Source organism: Muntiacus reevesi, chromosome 9 (genome assembly GCF_963930625.1).
Source record: "Muntiacus reevesi chromosome 9, mMunRee1.1, whole genome shotgun sequence".
Classification (NCBI taxonomy): domain Eukaryota; kingdom Metazoa; phylum Chordata; class Mammalia; order Artiodactyla; family Cervidae; genus Muntiacus; species Muntiacus reevesi.
The window spans coordinates 14,024,974-14,042,343 of record NC_089257.1 but is presented as its reverse complement, the minus strand read 5'-3'; the positions used below and the strand labels follow the sequence as shown (position 1 = coordinate 14,042,343).

The 17,370-nt window shown below is 37.5% G+C and overlaps 1 protein-coding gene across 1 annotated transcript; it reads left to right on the top strand.

The window, feature by feature from the left end:
* The first annotated feature begins 13,538 nt into the window (after positions 1 to 13,538).
* Positions 13,539 to 14,468, top strand: LOC136175715 (olfactory receptor 4A47-like). The gene has a single exon (XM_065945957.1). It carries the CDS (start codon positions 13,539 to 13,541, stop codon positions 14,466 to 14,468), a length of 930 nt encoding a protein of 309 aa, XP_065802029.1.
* The last annotated feature ends 2,902 nt before the right edge of the window (positions 14,469 to 17,370 follow it).

The window sequence follows — 17,370 nt, the reverse complement described above, 5'->3', positions numbered from 1 at the left end:
GTACATAATCCACCATGAAGGGAGTCATTCGACATCAGGGTCCATTTCCTTACAATGCAGAAGTCATTTTAAAATTTGATTCTGATTTCTCTTTTTTGCAAATACTTTTCTATAATTATAATTAAAGATAGTTATACAACTGCGCTGTTAAAACAGTTTTCCTCTGTACTACAGTAAAAAGCCTATAAATACCTATTTATCACTGTAGCTAGCAAGATTTAATGCCTATTCAGCAAGATATTAATAATATATAATTAATTTGCAAAGTTGTGATTATATAGTTACACTGATATTTGATCATTTATGCTTTTATCTTTTTTACTCTTGTTCAGACACAGAGCAATTTTTATTTAGATTCTTGTCATTTAAGTAAACTCATTTATTTATATAACTTAAAGTTATTATTTTATATAGATTGTCTTCTTTGCTATGTTTCCATCACATTATGCCCCCAAATTTTAACTTAAATATTTTACTGTTTACAAGAAACTTTGAAGTAAAATAGGGATTAATTAACAGCCTATATGAGAACCAAACAATATAGGATTGAAAGAAAGTGAAATTTGCTTAGTCGTGACCAACTCATTGCAACACCATGGTTTGTATAGTCCATGGAATTCTCCAGGCCAGAATATTGGAGTGGGTAGCTTTTCCCTTGTCCAGGGGATCTTCCCAACCCAGGTCTCCTGCATTGCAGGCAGATTCCTTACCAGCTGAGACAAAAGGGTAGCCCAAGAATACTGGCGTGGGTAGACTATCCCTTCTCCAGCGGATCTTCCCACCCCAGGAATTGAACCGAGGTCTCCTGCATTGCAGGTGGATTCTTTAACAACTGACCTATCAGGGAAGCCCAAACAATATAGGATTAAGTCTCAAATAAATTTCCAAATTTCCTATTTTTTTCTCAGCATTTTCTAGTCTTCGTAAATGTAACCCCTAATTTTGTTTCTTAATTTTCATTTGGCAATAATCTTTGCAAATGCAAATGTGTTTAACATATGGATATTGTTACTCTCTATATATAATCCTTGCTTTTACTATGCAATGTCTTGAAAAAATGTTTTTGTAGGAGTTCATATATATCTCATTACCTTTCTTATGCTGCACAATACTCCTCATAATTTTATACTAAAATTAATATGTCCATTTCTCTTCATGTGGCTGCTAAATTTTTCTATGACAAATAATTTTCCAATGAACATATGGTTTTGAGCATGTACAAATCTAGCTCATAGGCACAGAACTGTGGCTATGATATTTGAATCAGTGGTAGAGTAGTACATGAATGTAGAGTGCTGACATTGATAGTTATTGCAAACTACCGTTCTTGAGATTGTCGGAACAGCTACAGTCCTGTACACTGTCTATGAGAAGTCTTTTGTCCACCTTCTCAAGACCAGTCCCTGAAAAATGATTATGATAACTGATTAAAGTTTATTTTACATTTTAACCACTACCCTTTTGATATAATTGAGTTTGGACATTTTTCCATATGTTTTGTTTGATTTGTATTTTTTCTTTCTTTTTTTGATTCTGAAGCTGAAGTTCCAATACTTTTGGCCACTTGCTATGAAGAACCCACTCCCTAGAGTGTGTTATTAATTTTTGAGTTTTGATATTGAAATTCCAACTAACAATGTTAATGTATGTACTTAAAAAATAACTGTAATATATAGTGGAACTATGAACTTCCCTGATGGCTCAGCAGGTAAAGAACCCTGCCTGCAATGCAGGAGACACAGGAGATGTGGATTCCATCCCTGGGTTTGGAAGATCCCTTGGAGGAGGGCATGGCAACCCAGTACAGTGCTCTTGCCTGGAAAATTCCATGGACAGACGAGCTTCATGGGATACAGTCCATGAGGTCACAAAGAATTGGGCATGACTGAGTGAGCACCCAGCACGCACACAATGGAACTATGTGTAACTTTGTTCTGCATTTTCCAAGTCTCCTGTAAATGTGTTATCTTACTTTCCTAATTTAAAAAATAAAATAGAAGGAAGAAAAGAAATCTTTTTACCATTGAATATGTAACTAATATTTTCTGGTTATATGTTTTTACCTTTTTAAACTACTTGCAGTATTTTGATGAAAGTGAAAGAGGAGAGTGAAAAAGCCAATGCTATCTCAAAATGCATGTTGTGGGTGAGGGGCCTGGTGCAACTCTCTCAGTTTTCAGTCATTTCCTTTCTCTATTTAAGAACTTGCTAAAGGTCTGCATAGTCAAGGCTATGGTTTTTCCAGTGGTCATGTATGGATGTGAGAGTTGGACTGTGAAGAAAGCTGAGTGCCAAAGAATTGATGCTTTTGAACTGTGGTGTTGGAGAAGACTCTTGAGAGTCCGTTGGACTGCAAGGAGATCCAGCCAGTCCATCCTAAAGGAGATCATTCCTGGGTGTCCATTAGAAGGGCTAATGCTGAAGCTGAAACTCCAGTACTTTGGCCACCTCATGCAAAGAGTTGACTCACTGGAAAAGACCCTGATGATGGGAGGGATTGGGGGCAGGAGGAGAAGGGGATGACAGAGGATGAGATGACTGGATGGCATCACTGACTTGATGGACATGAATTTGAGTAAACTCTGGGAGTTGGTGATGGACAGGGAGGCCTGGCGTGCTGTGATTCATGGGACCACAAAGAGTCGGACACGACTGACAGACTGAACTGAACTGAACTGAATAGGCATATAACTTCTTGCTAAAAACTAGCAAGGGGGCACTCTATCTGTCCCCTTCTGATGTCTATGTCAGAAGATTTCACTGTCTCTTTTATACTTTAATAAAACCTTGCTACACAAAAAACTCCGAGTGATCAAGCCTTGTCTCTGGCCCTGGATCGAATTCCTCTCCTCTGGAGGCCACAAATCCCAGTGTTGTTCCCAGCTTGTGGCAGCACCATTTCAAAACCAGCATATCATGAGTGTCATGACAGTTTCACAGAACAGGAAGGGACGTGGCTCACTCTTTCAGGTATGGGAGCTACAGGATTGTCCTTCCAATCACCCAGATGCTCTTCATGGTGTTGCTGCCTGTCTGCGGCTCCCATGTCACCGACCATCCATGTGTGAATTAAACCCTTTACTGAAACCTGTCTGCATGGACTCTCACACCCTTTGTCTCTCTTGCTGCTAACAGCAGGTTCATTTATCAGTTAAATATTTTCCCCCTGATGGTCTCCCATGTGGTCAGCTTGTGCTGCATAGAGACCTATAGGTTGGAGGGGAGACGCAAAGTCCTCTCCACCTGTGTCTTCCACATCACTGTGGTCATCGTGATCTTTGTGCCCTGCTTATGTGCCCTGAAGGCGTGGCTCATTGTATAGCATGATAACTCCTTTGTTAAACTTCTTAAACTTACTCACTCAGAAATCCAGAGGTGAAAAAATGCTATGAGGAATTTTTGGAGTGAAAATGTGAGCTTGGGAAATAATCATAACAATATGAAATGGCTTTGTATTTTAAATGGTGAATAGAAAATAAATACAATTTTATGGTTCAGGGCCAACTGAACATTGCTTATCAAACGTATGTTGAATTTGACATATAAGTACTCAGGGGTAAGGTCCAGGCAGGAAATCACTAACCATTATGAAAATTGTATTTAAATTTATATATTGCCCAGTTCAGAATTCATTATGGTTCTGAGATTCCCTGGGTTTCCAGTGGTTGGGACTACAGACTTTCATTGCCTAGGGCTTAGATTCAGTCCCTGGTAAAAGTAGGATCCCCCAATTCACATGGCATGACCAGAAACAAACAATACCAAGAAAAACGTACAAAGAAAACCTAGCTAACAAATAATAAAAAAAAAAAAAAAGAGAAGTTTTAGGATACAGTTTTAGAGATTTTACCTTTTGAAATGCAAACATGTTTATTTTATTATGACTCAATACAATTTCTCTTTAGGCTGTCACTCTTCCACATAGCACAGATTATTCCCTGTCACTCTGAGAGTAAACTCTTCCCAATAAGGGGTCCATCAGTCACTTTGGTGCCTTTCTTTGCAGGGTAGAGTTTAAGCCCAGTCTTTGGTGTATAATCTGTGTTATGTATATTTCCACTGCTTTGTAGAGAGGGACTTTGTAGAGAGGGACCTTCAGTTTATAAAATCCCCTCTTCCCATGCATAACCAGGCATTCTGAATGTATCTGGAGGAGCATAAAATCCTTCAAATATGTTTTCTAATTTACAGCCAAAACCTGATTTTGAAACTTCAAAATAAAAAATTTGGATTTCAGTTCTTTCTTTCTCATCCAGGCTTTTTTTGGGTCTCCTTTTTTTTTGATGCATCCTGAGTACTTAGAACAGTGCCTAGTCCATTGTAGGTACTTAATATTTGCTGAATTGATTATAAAAAAATTTGAGATTGACAAATATATGCTACTATATTTAAAGTAGATAGTCAACAAGATATACTATATAACACAGGGAACTCTACTCACTATTTTGTAAAAGCTTAAATGAAAAAGAATTGAGAAAAAATTGATACAGGTGTGTGTGTGTTTATATATATATATATATATGTATATATATATATATATATATAGACACACACGTCTATCTAACTATCTATATACATATATGTCTGAATCACCTTGCAGTACACCTGCACCTAACACATTGTTAATCAACTATACTGAAATATAAAGTGAAAATTTAAAGCTAGAGGTTTTAATTACTAGTTTGTCATTGGATTGACACGAAAATGAAAGTGTTAGTTGCTTAGCTGTGTCCTACTGTGACTTCGTAGACTGTAGCCCACCATGGTTGCTCTCTCCATGGAATTTTCTAGTCAAGAATACTGGAGTGGGTTGCCATTTCCTTCTCTGTTGAACTGACATATTTGTCTCTTAAACAAATTACCTATGTGTATCTGAAACCAATGATATTTGCATATATTTGGGGCTATCGGGTTATTTGTCTATTGTACTTTAGTCCAGATTCACATCATAAATCAATTAATGAGGTGACCTTAGTTCTTAAATTTGTTTTTTTTTAAATTATGGTCTAGTATGCATAATAAATTTTTATTTTCCACAAGACTGGAAAAGGTCAGATTTCATTCCAATCCCAAAGAAGGACAATGCCAAAGAATGTTCAAACTACCTCCCAGTTGCGCCCATCTCTCATGCTAGCAAAGTAATCCTCAAAATTCTCCAAGCCAGGCTTCAACAATACGTGAACTGTGAAATTCCAGATGTTCAAGCTGGATTTAGAAAAGGCAGGGGAAACAGAGATCATATTGCCAACATCTGCTGGATCATCGAAAAAGCGAGAGAGTTCCAGAAAAATATCAACTTCTGCTTTATTGACAACGCCAAAACCTTTGACTGTGTGGATCACAAGAAACTGTGGAAAATTCTTCAAGAGATGGGAATACCCTAGCCTCTGAGAAATCTGTATGCAGGTCAGGAAGCAACAGTTAGAACCAGACATGGAACAAAGAACTGGTTCCATATTGGGAAAGTAGGACACCAAGGCTACATATTGTTACCCTGCTTATTTAACTTATATGTAGAGTACATCATGAGAAACACTGGGCTGGATGAAACACACGCTGGAATCAAGATTGCCAGGAGAAATATTAATAACCTCAGCTATGCAGATGACACCACACTTATGGCAGAAAGTGAAGAAGAACTAAAGAGCCGCTTGATGAAAGTGAAAGAGGAGAGTGAAAATGCTGGCTTAAAATTCAACATTAATTAGCCTCAATTAAAACAAATAAATTAATTAAAAAATAAAAATAAAAAATTAATGAAACAAAAGATGTTCACAGTTGTGCCACTTACAGGAGTTAAAACAGCAGAAAAAACCTACATGTCTAATAAACAGAACTGCTTAAAGAAAAAACAATAAAAAACCTCAACATTTGAAAAACTAACATCATGGGATCCAATGCCATCACTTCATGGCAAATAGATGGGGGAACAAAAGAAACAGGGAGAGACTTAATTTTTTGGGCTCCAAAATCACTGCAGATGGTGACTGCAGCCCTGAAATTAAAAGACGCTTGTTCTTTGGAAGAAAACTATGACCAAGCTAGACAGCATATTAAAATGCAGTGGCATTCCTTTGCCAACAAAGGTCCGTCTAGTCAAAGCTATAGTTTTTCCAGTAGTCATGTATGGGTGTGAGAGTTGGCCAATAAAGAAAGTTGAGTGTCAACAATTGATGCTTTTGAACTATGGTGTTGGAGAAGACTCTTGCAAGTCCCTTGGACTGCAAAGAGATCCAACCAATCGCTCCTAAAGGAAATCAGTCTTGAATATTCATTGGAAGGACAGATGCTGAAGCTGAAACTCCAATACTTTGACCCCCTGATGCAAAGAAGTGACTCATTGGAAAAGACCGTGATGCTGGGAAAGATTGAAGTCGGTAGGAGAAGGGGACGACAGAGGATGAGGTGGTTGGATGGCATTATCAACTCAATGGACATGAGTTTGAGCAAGCTCTGGGATTTGGGAATGGACAGGAATTGGGTGATGGACAGGGAAGTCTGGCGTGGCGCATTTCATGAGGTCGCAAAGAGTTGGACATGACTGTGTGACTGAACTGCTACATAATAAAATTTACAATTTTCACCATCTTAAGGTAGTATTAATTTAACTCACGTTGCTGTGTAAATGTTACTAATGTCTATCTCGACAACTAGTCCAACTTCACAAACTGAAAGTCCACAACTATTAAAGAAAACTTCCCATTTTCACTCACAGAAACCCAGGAAACCTCTATTCTACTTTGTCTATGAATCTATTTTATTTGCCTCTGTTAGTGGAATCATACAAAATCTGCTTTTGTGTGTGTTTGTGACTGCCTTTTTCAACTAGTGTCATATAAAATCCTTTTTCCATTAAATGTTCTTGACACCCTTTTTGAAATTTATTAAATACATGTTTAGAGATTTATTTCTAGGCTGTCTATTATATTGCATTAATCTGTTATTCATCTTTATTCCAATATGGGTGCTGTGACTACTATAGCTTTGCAGTTTTTTAACATGTGGAAGTATGAGATCTCTAACTTCTTTTTCAATATTGCTTTGGCAGTTTGTAGTCCTTGAGATTCCACATGAATTTTAGCATGGATTTTTCTATTTTTGCTAAAAATATTTTTGGTGTTTTGATAGGGATTGCACTATATTTTAGATCACTTGAGGTAGCATTAATTTCTTAATACTGTTAAATAATCCAGCTCATAAATGTCTTCCCATATATGTGTGTGTTCTATAATATCTCTGAGTAATGCTTATAGTTTTCAATTTACAAGACTATTGTCTCCTTGGTTAAGCTTACTCTTAACTATTTTATTCTTTTTGATGTTGTACTGGAATTGTTTCCTTAATTTCTCCTTGAGTTATTTATGATCATATAAACTTTCACATCATTTCATAAAAATATTTTTAATAAGCTGCAAATAGGAGTGCAACTCAACATGATACTGTCCAAATATGAGAGACCCACAGCTAATACACTCACATTTAAAAGTTTACAGCTTTCCATTAAAATCTGGAATAGGACGAGCAGGCACACATTTTTTAATATAGTGCAGCTATATAATTTTCTATGAAAATTTTAGATTTTTCCAGGTAGAATTCTTGTGAGTTACTTTTGTTTTGCATTTCTTTCAAGCTTTGATGGTGATATTTATTGGGATTGAATTGACTTCTTAGATACTGTTGGGGAATAATTATTATCTTTTCAGTTATTTTCCTATCCAAACATACGCAGTATTCTTGCACTTCTTAAGTATAAAGTATTATTCTTCATATGTAAGTCTTGTGTGGTTCTCAGTTCAGTTCAGTTCAGTTGCTCAGTCGTGTCCGACTCCTTGCGACTCCATGAATCGCAGCATGACAGGCCTCCCTGTCCATCACCAACTCCCGGAATTTACTCAAACTCGTGTCCATCAAGTCGGTGATGCCATCCAGCCATCTCACCCTCTGTCATCCCCTTCTCCTCCTGCCCCCAATTCCTCCCAGCATCAGGGTCTTTTCCAATGAGTCAACTCTTCGCATGAGGTAGCCAAAATATTGTAGTTTCAACTTCAGCATCAGTCCTTCTAATGTACACCCAGGACTGATCTCTTTTAGGATGGACAGGTTGGATCTCCTTGCAGTTCAAGGGACTCTCAAGAGTCTTCTCCAACACCACATTTCAAAAACATCAATTTTTCGGCGCTCAGCTTTCTTCACAGTCCAACTCTCACATCCATACATGACCACTGGAAAAACCATAGCCTTGACCAGACAGACCGTTGTTGGCAAACTAATGTCTCTGCTTTCTATTCTGCTGTCTAGGTTGGCCATAGCTTTTCTTCCAAGAAGCAAGTGTATTTTAATTTCATTGTTGCAGCCACCATCTGCAGTGATTTGGGAGACCAAGAAAATAAAGTCTGTCACTGATTCCATTGTTTCCCCATCTACTTGCCATGAAATGATGCGGCTGGATCCCATGATCTTATTTTTTTGAATGTTGAGTTTTAAGCCAGCTTTTTCACTTTCTTATTTCATTTTCATCAAGAGGCTCTTCAGTTTCTCTTTGCTTTCTTCCATAAAGGTGGTGTCATCTGCGTGTCTGAGGTTTTATATATTTCTCCTGGAAATCTTGATTCCACCTTGTGCTTCATCCAGCCTGGCCTTTTGCATGATGTACTCTGCATAGAAGTTAAATAAGCAGCGTTACAATATACAGCCATGATGTACTCCTCTCCCAAATTTGAACCAGTCTGTTGTTCCATGTCCAGTTCTAACTGTTGCTTCTTGACCTGCAGACAGATTTCTCAGGAGGCGGGTCAGGTGGTCTGGTATTCCCATCTCTTGAAGAATTTTCCCCAGTTTATTGTGATCCACACAGTCAAAGGCTTTGTCATAGTCAATAAAGCAGAAGTATATGTTTTTCTGGAACTCTTTTGGTTTTTTTGATGATCCAACAGATGTAGGCAATTTGATCTCTGGTTCCTCTGCCTTTTCTAAATCCAGCTTGAACATCTGGACGTTCTCGGTTCATGTATTGCTGAAGCCTGGCTTGGAGAATTTTGAGCATTACTTTGTTAGCGTGTGAGATGAGTCAAGTGTATGGTAGTTTGGACATTCTTTGTCATTGCCTTTGTCATTGGAATGAAAACAGGTTTTCCAGTCCTGTGACCACTGCTGAGTATTCCAAATTTGCTGGCACATCGAGTGCAACACTTTAACAGTGTCTTCTTTTTATTCTTAAAATAGCTCAATTGGCATTCCATCACCTCCACTAGCTTTGTTTGCAGTGATGATTTGTAAGGTCCACTTCACTTTGGACTCCAGGGTGTCTGCCTATAGCTGATTGATCACACCAATGTGGTTATCTGGGTCATGAAAATCTTTTTTGTATAGATCTTCTGTGTATTCTTGCCATCTTTTCTTAATTCCAAAGAAAATAGCTAGTTCCAAAGAACAGCAAGGAGAGATAAGAAAGCCTTCTTAAGAGATCAATGCAAAGTAATAAAGGTGAATAATAGAATGAGAATGACTAGAGATCTCTTCAAAAAAATTAGAAATATCAAGGGAATATTTCTTGAAAAGATGGGCACAATAAAGGGCAGAAATATTATGGACCTAATAGAAGCAGAAGATATTAAGAAAATGTGGCAAGAATGCACATGAGATCTATACAAAAAAGATCTTAACGAACCATATACCCATGATGGTGAATTTTTTTTTTCACAATGGTGAATTTAAAATTAGCTACTACATATTTTATTTTAAGGCATTTAACTGTGTTTTCTGATATAACTTTCATATGTCTAACCAAAATTTAAGGTGATTAAATTACATCTTAAAATAGCATTTGGTTGTTTAGCCCTTCTCATTCTGTCGTGCTAGCTGGCCAGATTAGTTGACCTAAGATTTTGAAAGATATTCCTGTGATTTTTTTTAAGTCACATTTTAAGCCTAAGAAAAGACCTCAGGAAAACTCAATGCCAGTTACTAGGTGGATAGCATCTTCTTACCCTTAGGCGTGAAGATTATGGGCTATTTCATCCCTTCCAGCTGCAAGTATCCTTGAGTCTTAGAAATATATCCAAGACTGATTCTTATTTAATTAATTCACTGGGACTTTCCCCAAAGTTTATAAAGATCATCTATATGCAAAGTTTTTATTGGACAAGTCACATAATTCATGTCAGAAATGTCCAACATGGGAAAAACTCTTCATAAGAATGAGAACTTCATGAGAAAAAAAAGAATCGTCATGAGACTAAAGACAATCAAGGTTAATATATAAACCCAGTCATTTTACTCCAGTGAACAGATATGTTGTGTATTTTCCCACCTGCCATAGCATGATTTTCAATTTAAATTTTTTCCCCCTTGTCTTTTAGACCAACTGCTTCGAATACCTGAACTCAGCTTATGTCCAGACTGGATGGAAACAAGGAACAATGTAACTTACTTTGTCCTCCTGGGCCTCACACAGAATCCAAAGGAACAGAAGGTCCTTTTTGTTATATTCTTGTTCTTCTACATTTTGACCCTGATGGGCAACCTGGTCATTATTGTGCTATTTTTCTTTTTCAAGTTAGTAGAAAAAAGTTAGTTGTGAAAAATTTTGCTGGGAGATGGCTACTTGATATCTTTTATGTATATACAGGATTTCTTGGTCATTTTGATAAATTCATAATTTGATAAACTTTTGTTTTTCTGTATGCACCCTGGAATTCCTTTCAAATAATCTACACTGCACATAAAAATAACTTGTATAATCATGAGACTCCATGAAGAAAATGGACAGACAGCCAAATGGAATCAAATTTATCTTCAAATAATAAAGCAACCTTTTGCCCTCTGTTGTCAAACTGGATGAAAAATAATCCTTAGTGTTTACGAATAACTTAAAGGCATCATTTAGATTCTGAAGAAGCCTCTAAAGGTAAGACTAATGGTAAATCATGGGAACCAAACTCACAAGCGTGGAATGTTCTTTATTGTAAAAGAAATTATAATACTTTGAAATCAATCAAACAGATTCAGTTCTAGATGTAACCCTTAAAAATATGTGATTTGAGGGAAATGAATAAGATATTCTGAGCATTAGTTTCTTCCATTATAAAATGGGAATTCCTGTTCTTGTTAGTCTAAACATTAAATGTGGTACATTAAACTTTGGGTCTGAGATTGGAATATATAGTTAAGACTTTTCAGCAGCAGGATGATGTCATCAGAATAAAATTTAAAAGGACAATTTGGGCTGCTTCAAGGGAATCAGTTTTTGGAGGCCAGAATAAACATGGAGAGATTTGGCAGGAGGCTACAGCAGTAGACCAGGAAGAAATTAAGAAGTAGGATATGATCAAACTTGTGATATATTTTGAAAATAGAGTAAATAGGAATTATTAAATTTTTATGAGAGTATCAATGAGTGAAGAGCATAGAAATTTTTGTCTGAACAATAACATGGAAAATAATAGGATTTAATAGATAAATAAGGAGCACCTGTTGAAATTTTGTATAGACAATGCTTATATTTATAGTAAAACTTTTAAAAGTTAGCTTTGTAAATACTACATTGCCAGTAAACTATGCCAAAATTAGAGATGTTGCATATCAGTTCAGTTGCTCAGTTGTGTCCCACACTGTGATCCCATGGACTGCAACATGCCAGGCCTCCCTGTCCATCACCAACTCCCGGAGTTTATTCAAACTGATGTCCATTGAGTTGGTGATACTATCCAACCATCTCATCCTCTATTGTCCCCTTCTCCTCCTGCCTTCAATCTTTCCCAGCATCAGGGTCTTTTCCAATGTGTCACTTCTTCACATCAGGTGGCCAAAGTACTGGAGTTTCAGCTTCAGCATCAATCCTTCCAGTGAATATTCAGAACTGATATCCTTTAGGATGGACTGGTTGGATCTCCTTGCAGTCCAAGGGATTCTCAAGAGTCTTCTCCAACACCACAGTTCAAAAGCATCTATTGTTCAGTGCTCAGCTTTCTTTATAGTCCAACTCTCACATCCATACATGACTACTGGAAAAACCATACCTTTGACTAGATGGATCGGTTTGTTGGCAAATTTATTGTCTCTGCTTTTTAATATGCTGTCTATTTTGGTCACAAGTTTTCTTCCAAGGAGCAAATGTCTTTTAATTTCAGGACTGCAGTCATCATCTACAGTGATATTGGAGCCCCCAAAATAAAGTTTATCAATGTTTCCACTGTTTCCCCATCTATTTGCCATGAAGTGATGGGGCCAGATGCTAGGATCTTAGTTTTCTGAATGTTGAGGTTTAAGCCAACTTTTCCACTCTACTCTTTCACTTTCATTAAGAGTCTCTATAATTCTTCACTCTCTGCTATAAGGGTGGTGTCATCTGCATATCTGAGTTTATCGATATTTCTCCCGGAAATCTTGATTCCAGCTTGTGCTTCATCTAGTCCAGTGTTTCTCATGATGTACTCTGCATATAAGTTAAATAACCAGGGTGATGATATGCAGCCCTACACATGTTTGAAAATTAGGGGAGAAACAGGAACTGACCCAAAATTAGACTGTGGTAGCATTTACTGGTCAGAAAAAGGGAAATATCCACCTCAAGACCTAAGAAGTGTCAGTGAGGTTTGAGACAGTTCAGGACAAGGATCTTCTGTTCACAGTTTGATCTACCTACACTGTAAATTACCTTAAGTGGGTCTCATTTATTATACTTTTGAATTTGTAATTGGTGCACTTTTTCATGGAATTCTCTCCCATCTATTTTATGCTTTCATTTTTTAAAAAACTCAACAAAGCATTGCTTCCTCCAGGAAGCCTTCTTTGATTACAGTTTGATATACTCCTAAAGTGAAGGAAAGTGAAAGTGAAGTCATTCAGTCATGTCCAACTCTTTGTGACCCCATGGACTGTACCCTACCAGGTTCCTTCGTCCATGGGGTTTTCCAGGCAAGAGTACTGGAGTGGGTTGCTATTTCCTTTCCAGGGGATCTTCCCGACCCAGGGATCAAACCTGGGTCTCCCTCATTGTAGGCAGACGCTTTTACCATCTGAGGGACCTGTGATCCTAAGCACTGTGTGATATTCATTAGAAAAAAAAAATACAGTTGCTCAGTCCTGTCTGATCTTTGTGACTGCTTGGACTATAATTTTCCAGGCTGCTCTCTCCATGGAATTTTCCAGGCAAGATAATGGAGTGGGTTGCCATTTCCTCCTCCAGTGAATGCTAACAATCCTGGAATCAAACCTAGGTCTCCTGCACTGCGGGGCAGATTCTTCACCATCTGAGCACCAGGGAAGCCAAATATTAATGGCATATATAACTTGGGTCTGGAATTGCCTGATCCCTTGTTATGTACCATATCACTGAGGGAAAGAAATTATGCCTTACTCAACTTGTAATCAAAATGTCTGTGACATATTAGATACAAATAGATGTTCTGCATACATTCTTCAAGTGAATGTGTAAATAAATAATTGTGCATTTAAGTGTTTTCCCCTTTAAGTGTTTTTCCCCTTGTCTTTTAGGCTAACTGCTTCTAATACCTGAACTCAGCTTCTGTCCAGACTGGATGGAACCAAGGAACAATGTAACTTACTTTGTCCTCCTGGGCCTCACTCAGAATCCAAAGGAACAGAAAGTAATTTTTGTTATGTTCTTCTTCTTCTACATTTCGACCCTGATGGGTAACCTGGTCATTATTATGACTATAACTGTCAGTAAGACCCTGAACTCACCGATGTACTTTTTTCTTGCTAGCTTATCATTTATGGATGTCACTTATTCTTCTTGTATTACACCTAGAATGATTTCAGACTTGTTCTTAGGGGAAAAAATCATATCATTTGAATCTTGCATGACTCAGTTGTTTACAGAGCACTTTTTTGGTGGATCTGAGATCCTACTTCTGCTGGTGATGGCCTATGACCGCTATGTGGCCATCTGTAAGCCCTTGCATTATCTGGTGATCATGAGGCACAGGGTGTGTGTTGCGCTGCTGGTGGTGTCCTGGGTTGGAGGTTTTCTGCACTCAGTGATTCAACTCAGCACTATTTACGGGCTCCCATTCTGTGGCCCCAATATCATTGATCACTTTATGTGTGACATGTTCCCTTTACTGAAACTCGTCTGTACTGACACCTATCTCATTGGCATCTTAGTGCTGGCTAATGGAGGACTGATCTGCACTCTTGGTTTTCTGCTCTTACTCGTCTCCTATGGAGTTATCCTGCACTCTCTGAAGAACCTGAGTCAGGAAGGGAGGCGGAAAGCCCTCCAGACCTGTGTTTCCCACATCACTGTGGTTGTCTGCTTTTTTGTTCCCTCTATATTTGTAAATGCAAGACCTGCTAAGACCTTCCCCATTGACAAATCATTGAGTGTGTTTTATACAGTCATAAGCCCCATGCTGAACCCATTAATCTACAGCCTAAGAAACTCTGAGTTAACTAGTGCTATGAAGAAGGTCTGGAGAAGGAACATCATATCTCATTTTAAGTAAGTGCACTGATTACTAGGAAAGGTGTCATTTGACATCAGGGGACATTTCCTTTGAATGCAGAAGCATTTTGTGCTCAGTCACTCAGTCGTGTCAGCTCTTTGCAACTGCATGGACTGTAGCCGGCCAGGCCCCTCTGTCCATGGGGATTCTCCAGACAAGGATACTGGAGTGAACTGCCGCGCTCTCCTCCATGTGATCTTCTCAACCCAGCGATCGAATCCAGGTCTCCCCCTTGCAGGAAGATTCTTTACAATATTAGCTACCAGGGAAGCCATTTTAAAATTTGATTCTGATTTCTTTTTCTTGAACAAATTTATGATAATTATCATTAAAGATTGCAATTATACACCTGTGCTATTAATAACAGCTTTTCTGCTTACTAGAATGTAACGTCTATAATTACTTGTTTTTAACTGTACCCAGAATGGCATAAAACCTATATAGCAAAAAAAAAAATGTATAATGAATTCATGAGAAAATTATTGCACTGATTTCTAACTGATTTATGTATGCTCAGTCGCTTCAGTCATGTCCGAGTCTATGTGACCCTAGGGACTGTAGCTCACCAGGCTTCTCTGTCCATGGGAGTCTCCAGGCAAGAATACTAGAGTGGGTTGCCATGCCCTCCTCCAGGGGATCTTCCTGACCCAGGGAATGAACTGGCATCTCTTATGTCTCCTGCATTGGCTGCTGAGTTCTTTACCACTAGAGCCACCTGGAAAGCCCAACCAATTTATGGATTCATATTTTTCACTCTGTTTCATGAAAAAAAGAGCAAAAACGATATTGCAGTTCATGGAGAAGCACAGAGTTGGACTTAGAGGTTGAATAACAACAACTCTTTTTCAGGACAGGATTTTTATTTAGACTCATCATTTAAATGAACTTTTTTATTTATAAAATTTAAAATATTTATTTATATATATCTTCTTTTTTATTATACTTCTGTGGCATTATGCACAAAATCTTTAACTTAATACTCTTCTATTTACAAGAAGATTTGAAGTAAAAGAGATATCAATAAACAGCGTAAATGTAAACCAAACCATTTGGTATGCAGGGCACATGAATTTCCTATTTTTTTTCTCAGCATTTTCCAGCCCTAAATTTGTTGGCCCTAAATTTGTTTCTTTTCATCTGGTAATAATCTTTGCAAATGCAAGTGTAATTAACATACGTATATTTGCTTCTTTCTATATATGTAACACTTGCTTTTACTATGCAGCATCTTGAAGATGTTTCCATACAAGTCCATGTATTTTGTACATACATGATCAGTCAATTGTACTTTCTGACTCTTTGAGATCCCATATACTATAGCCTGCCAGTCCCCTCTGTCCTAGGAATTTCCCAGGCAAGAATGCTGGAGTGGGTTGCCATTTCATACTCCAGGGGATCTTCCTGACCCAGGATCGAGCTTGTGTCTTCTGCGTCTCCTGCACTGGCAACCAGATTCCCACTGTGCCACCTGGGAAGCCCAGTCCGAAGCCCAGTCAGAAGCCCAGTCATATATAATTTTTCTTATGGTGCACAGTTCTCCTTATAAATTTATAGTGAAATTAATGTGTACATTTTTATTAATGTGATTGCTAAACTTTTCATAAGGCAAATAATACTCTGATTAATATATGTTTTATGTATAATAAATATAATTTTATAGGGATAGCATTGTTCCTATGATATTAGAATGAATGGTCAGATAATATATGCATTTAAATGTTGATATTGATAGTTATTGCCACATTACCACACTTGAGGTTAAGTAGTTATAGTCCTGTCCACTCTATGAGAATTCTTTTGTCCACAATTCAATCACCAGTACCTGATAAATATTTATGATATCTGATTAAAGTTACTCTTATTCTTTAACCACAACCCTTTTGATATAACTGATTTCCATAATCTTTCCACATGTTCAATTTGATTTGTATTTTCTGTGAGGTTATATGTATATAAATATAAACAAATTTATATATATATATATATATTCATTTAAATTTTACCTATTTAATGGTTAGTCTTTTCCATACTGATTTTTATGAGATGTTTATATAGTAAGAAATGATCACTTTCACCACTGCTTGAGTAGTTTATGCTTTCTGGTTGTGTGAAAGTACCTCAGCTGTGTCCTGCTTGTTGTGACCCCAAGGACTGGGACCTGCCAGGCTCTCTGTCCATGGCACTCTCCAGGCCAGAAGATTGAGGTGGGTAGCCATGCCCTTCTCCCGGGGATCTTCCCATCCCAGGGACTGAACCAAGGTCTCCTGCATTGCAGGTGGATTCTCTACCGTCTGAGCCACCAGCTGCTAAACAAATAGAATAAGAACACAGGACTATGGTACGACTCACTGCAGTGAAAAGCAAAAACCTAAACAACCAAAAATATTTGACAAGTAAATGAATACAATCTATTCATAAGATGGATTATCATGCAGCTATTAAAAACTTGTGTTTTCAAAGAAAATTTGAAGACATGAGAAAAAGTGCATGATATAATATTAGTTCAAATGGGATGATAAAAATGCACACACGATATGACATCAAATTAGATTTAAAAATTAGATATCTTGTTGTTTACTTGCTAAGTTGTGTCTGACTCTTTTTCTACCCTATGGACTGTAGCCCGCCAGGCTTCTCTGTCCATGGGATTTCCAGGCAAGAATACTGGAGTGGGTTGCCATTTCCTTCTCCATTTCCTGGTTACATGGTTTTAACTTTATAAACTATGTAGAATGATTTTTGCATGTAAATTTTTTATTTTTACATTTTATATTCAATTTTTTTCATTTGTGTATCTTGCTTAGAAAGATACATTTTCCCATTCCACTTGTGCCAAATAGTCTTCAATTCTTTTCCAGTGCTTTTTTTTACAAAGCATTTTTATATCTTATATTAAAACTTT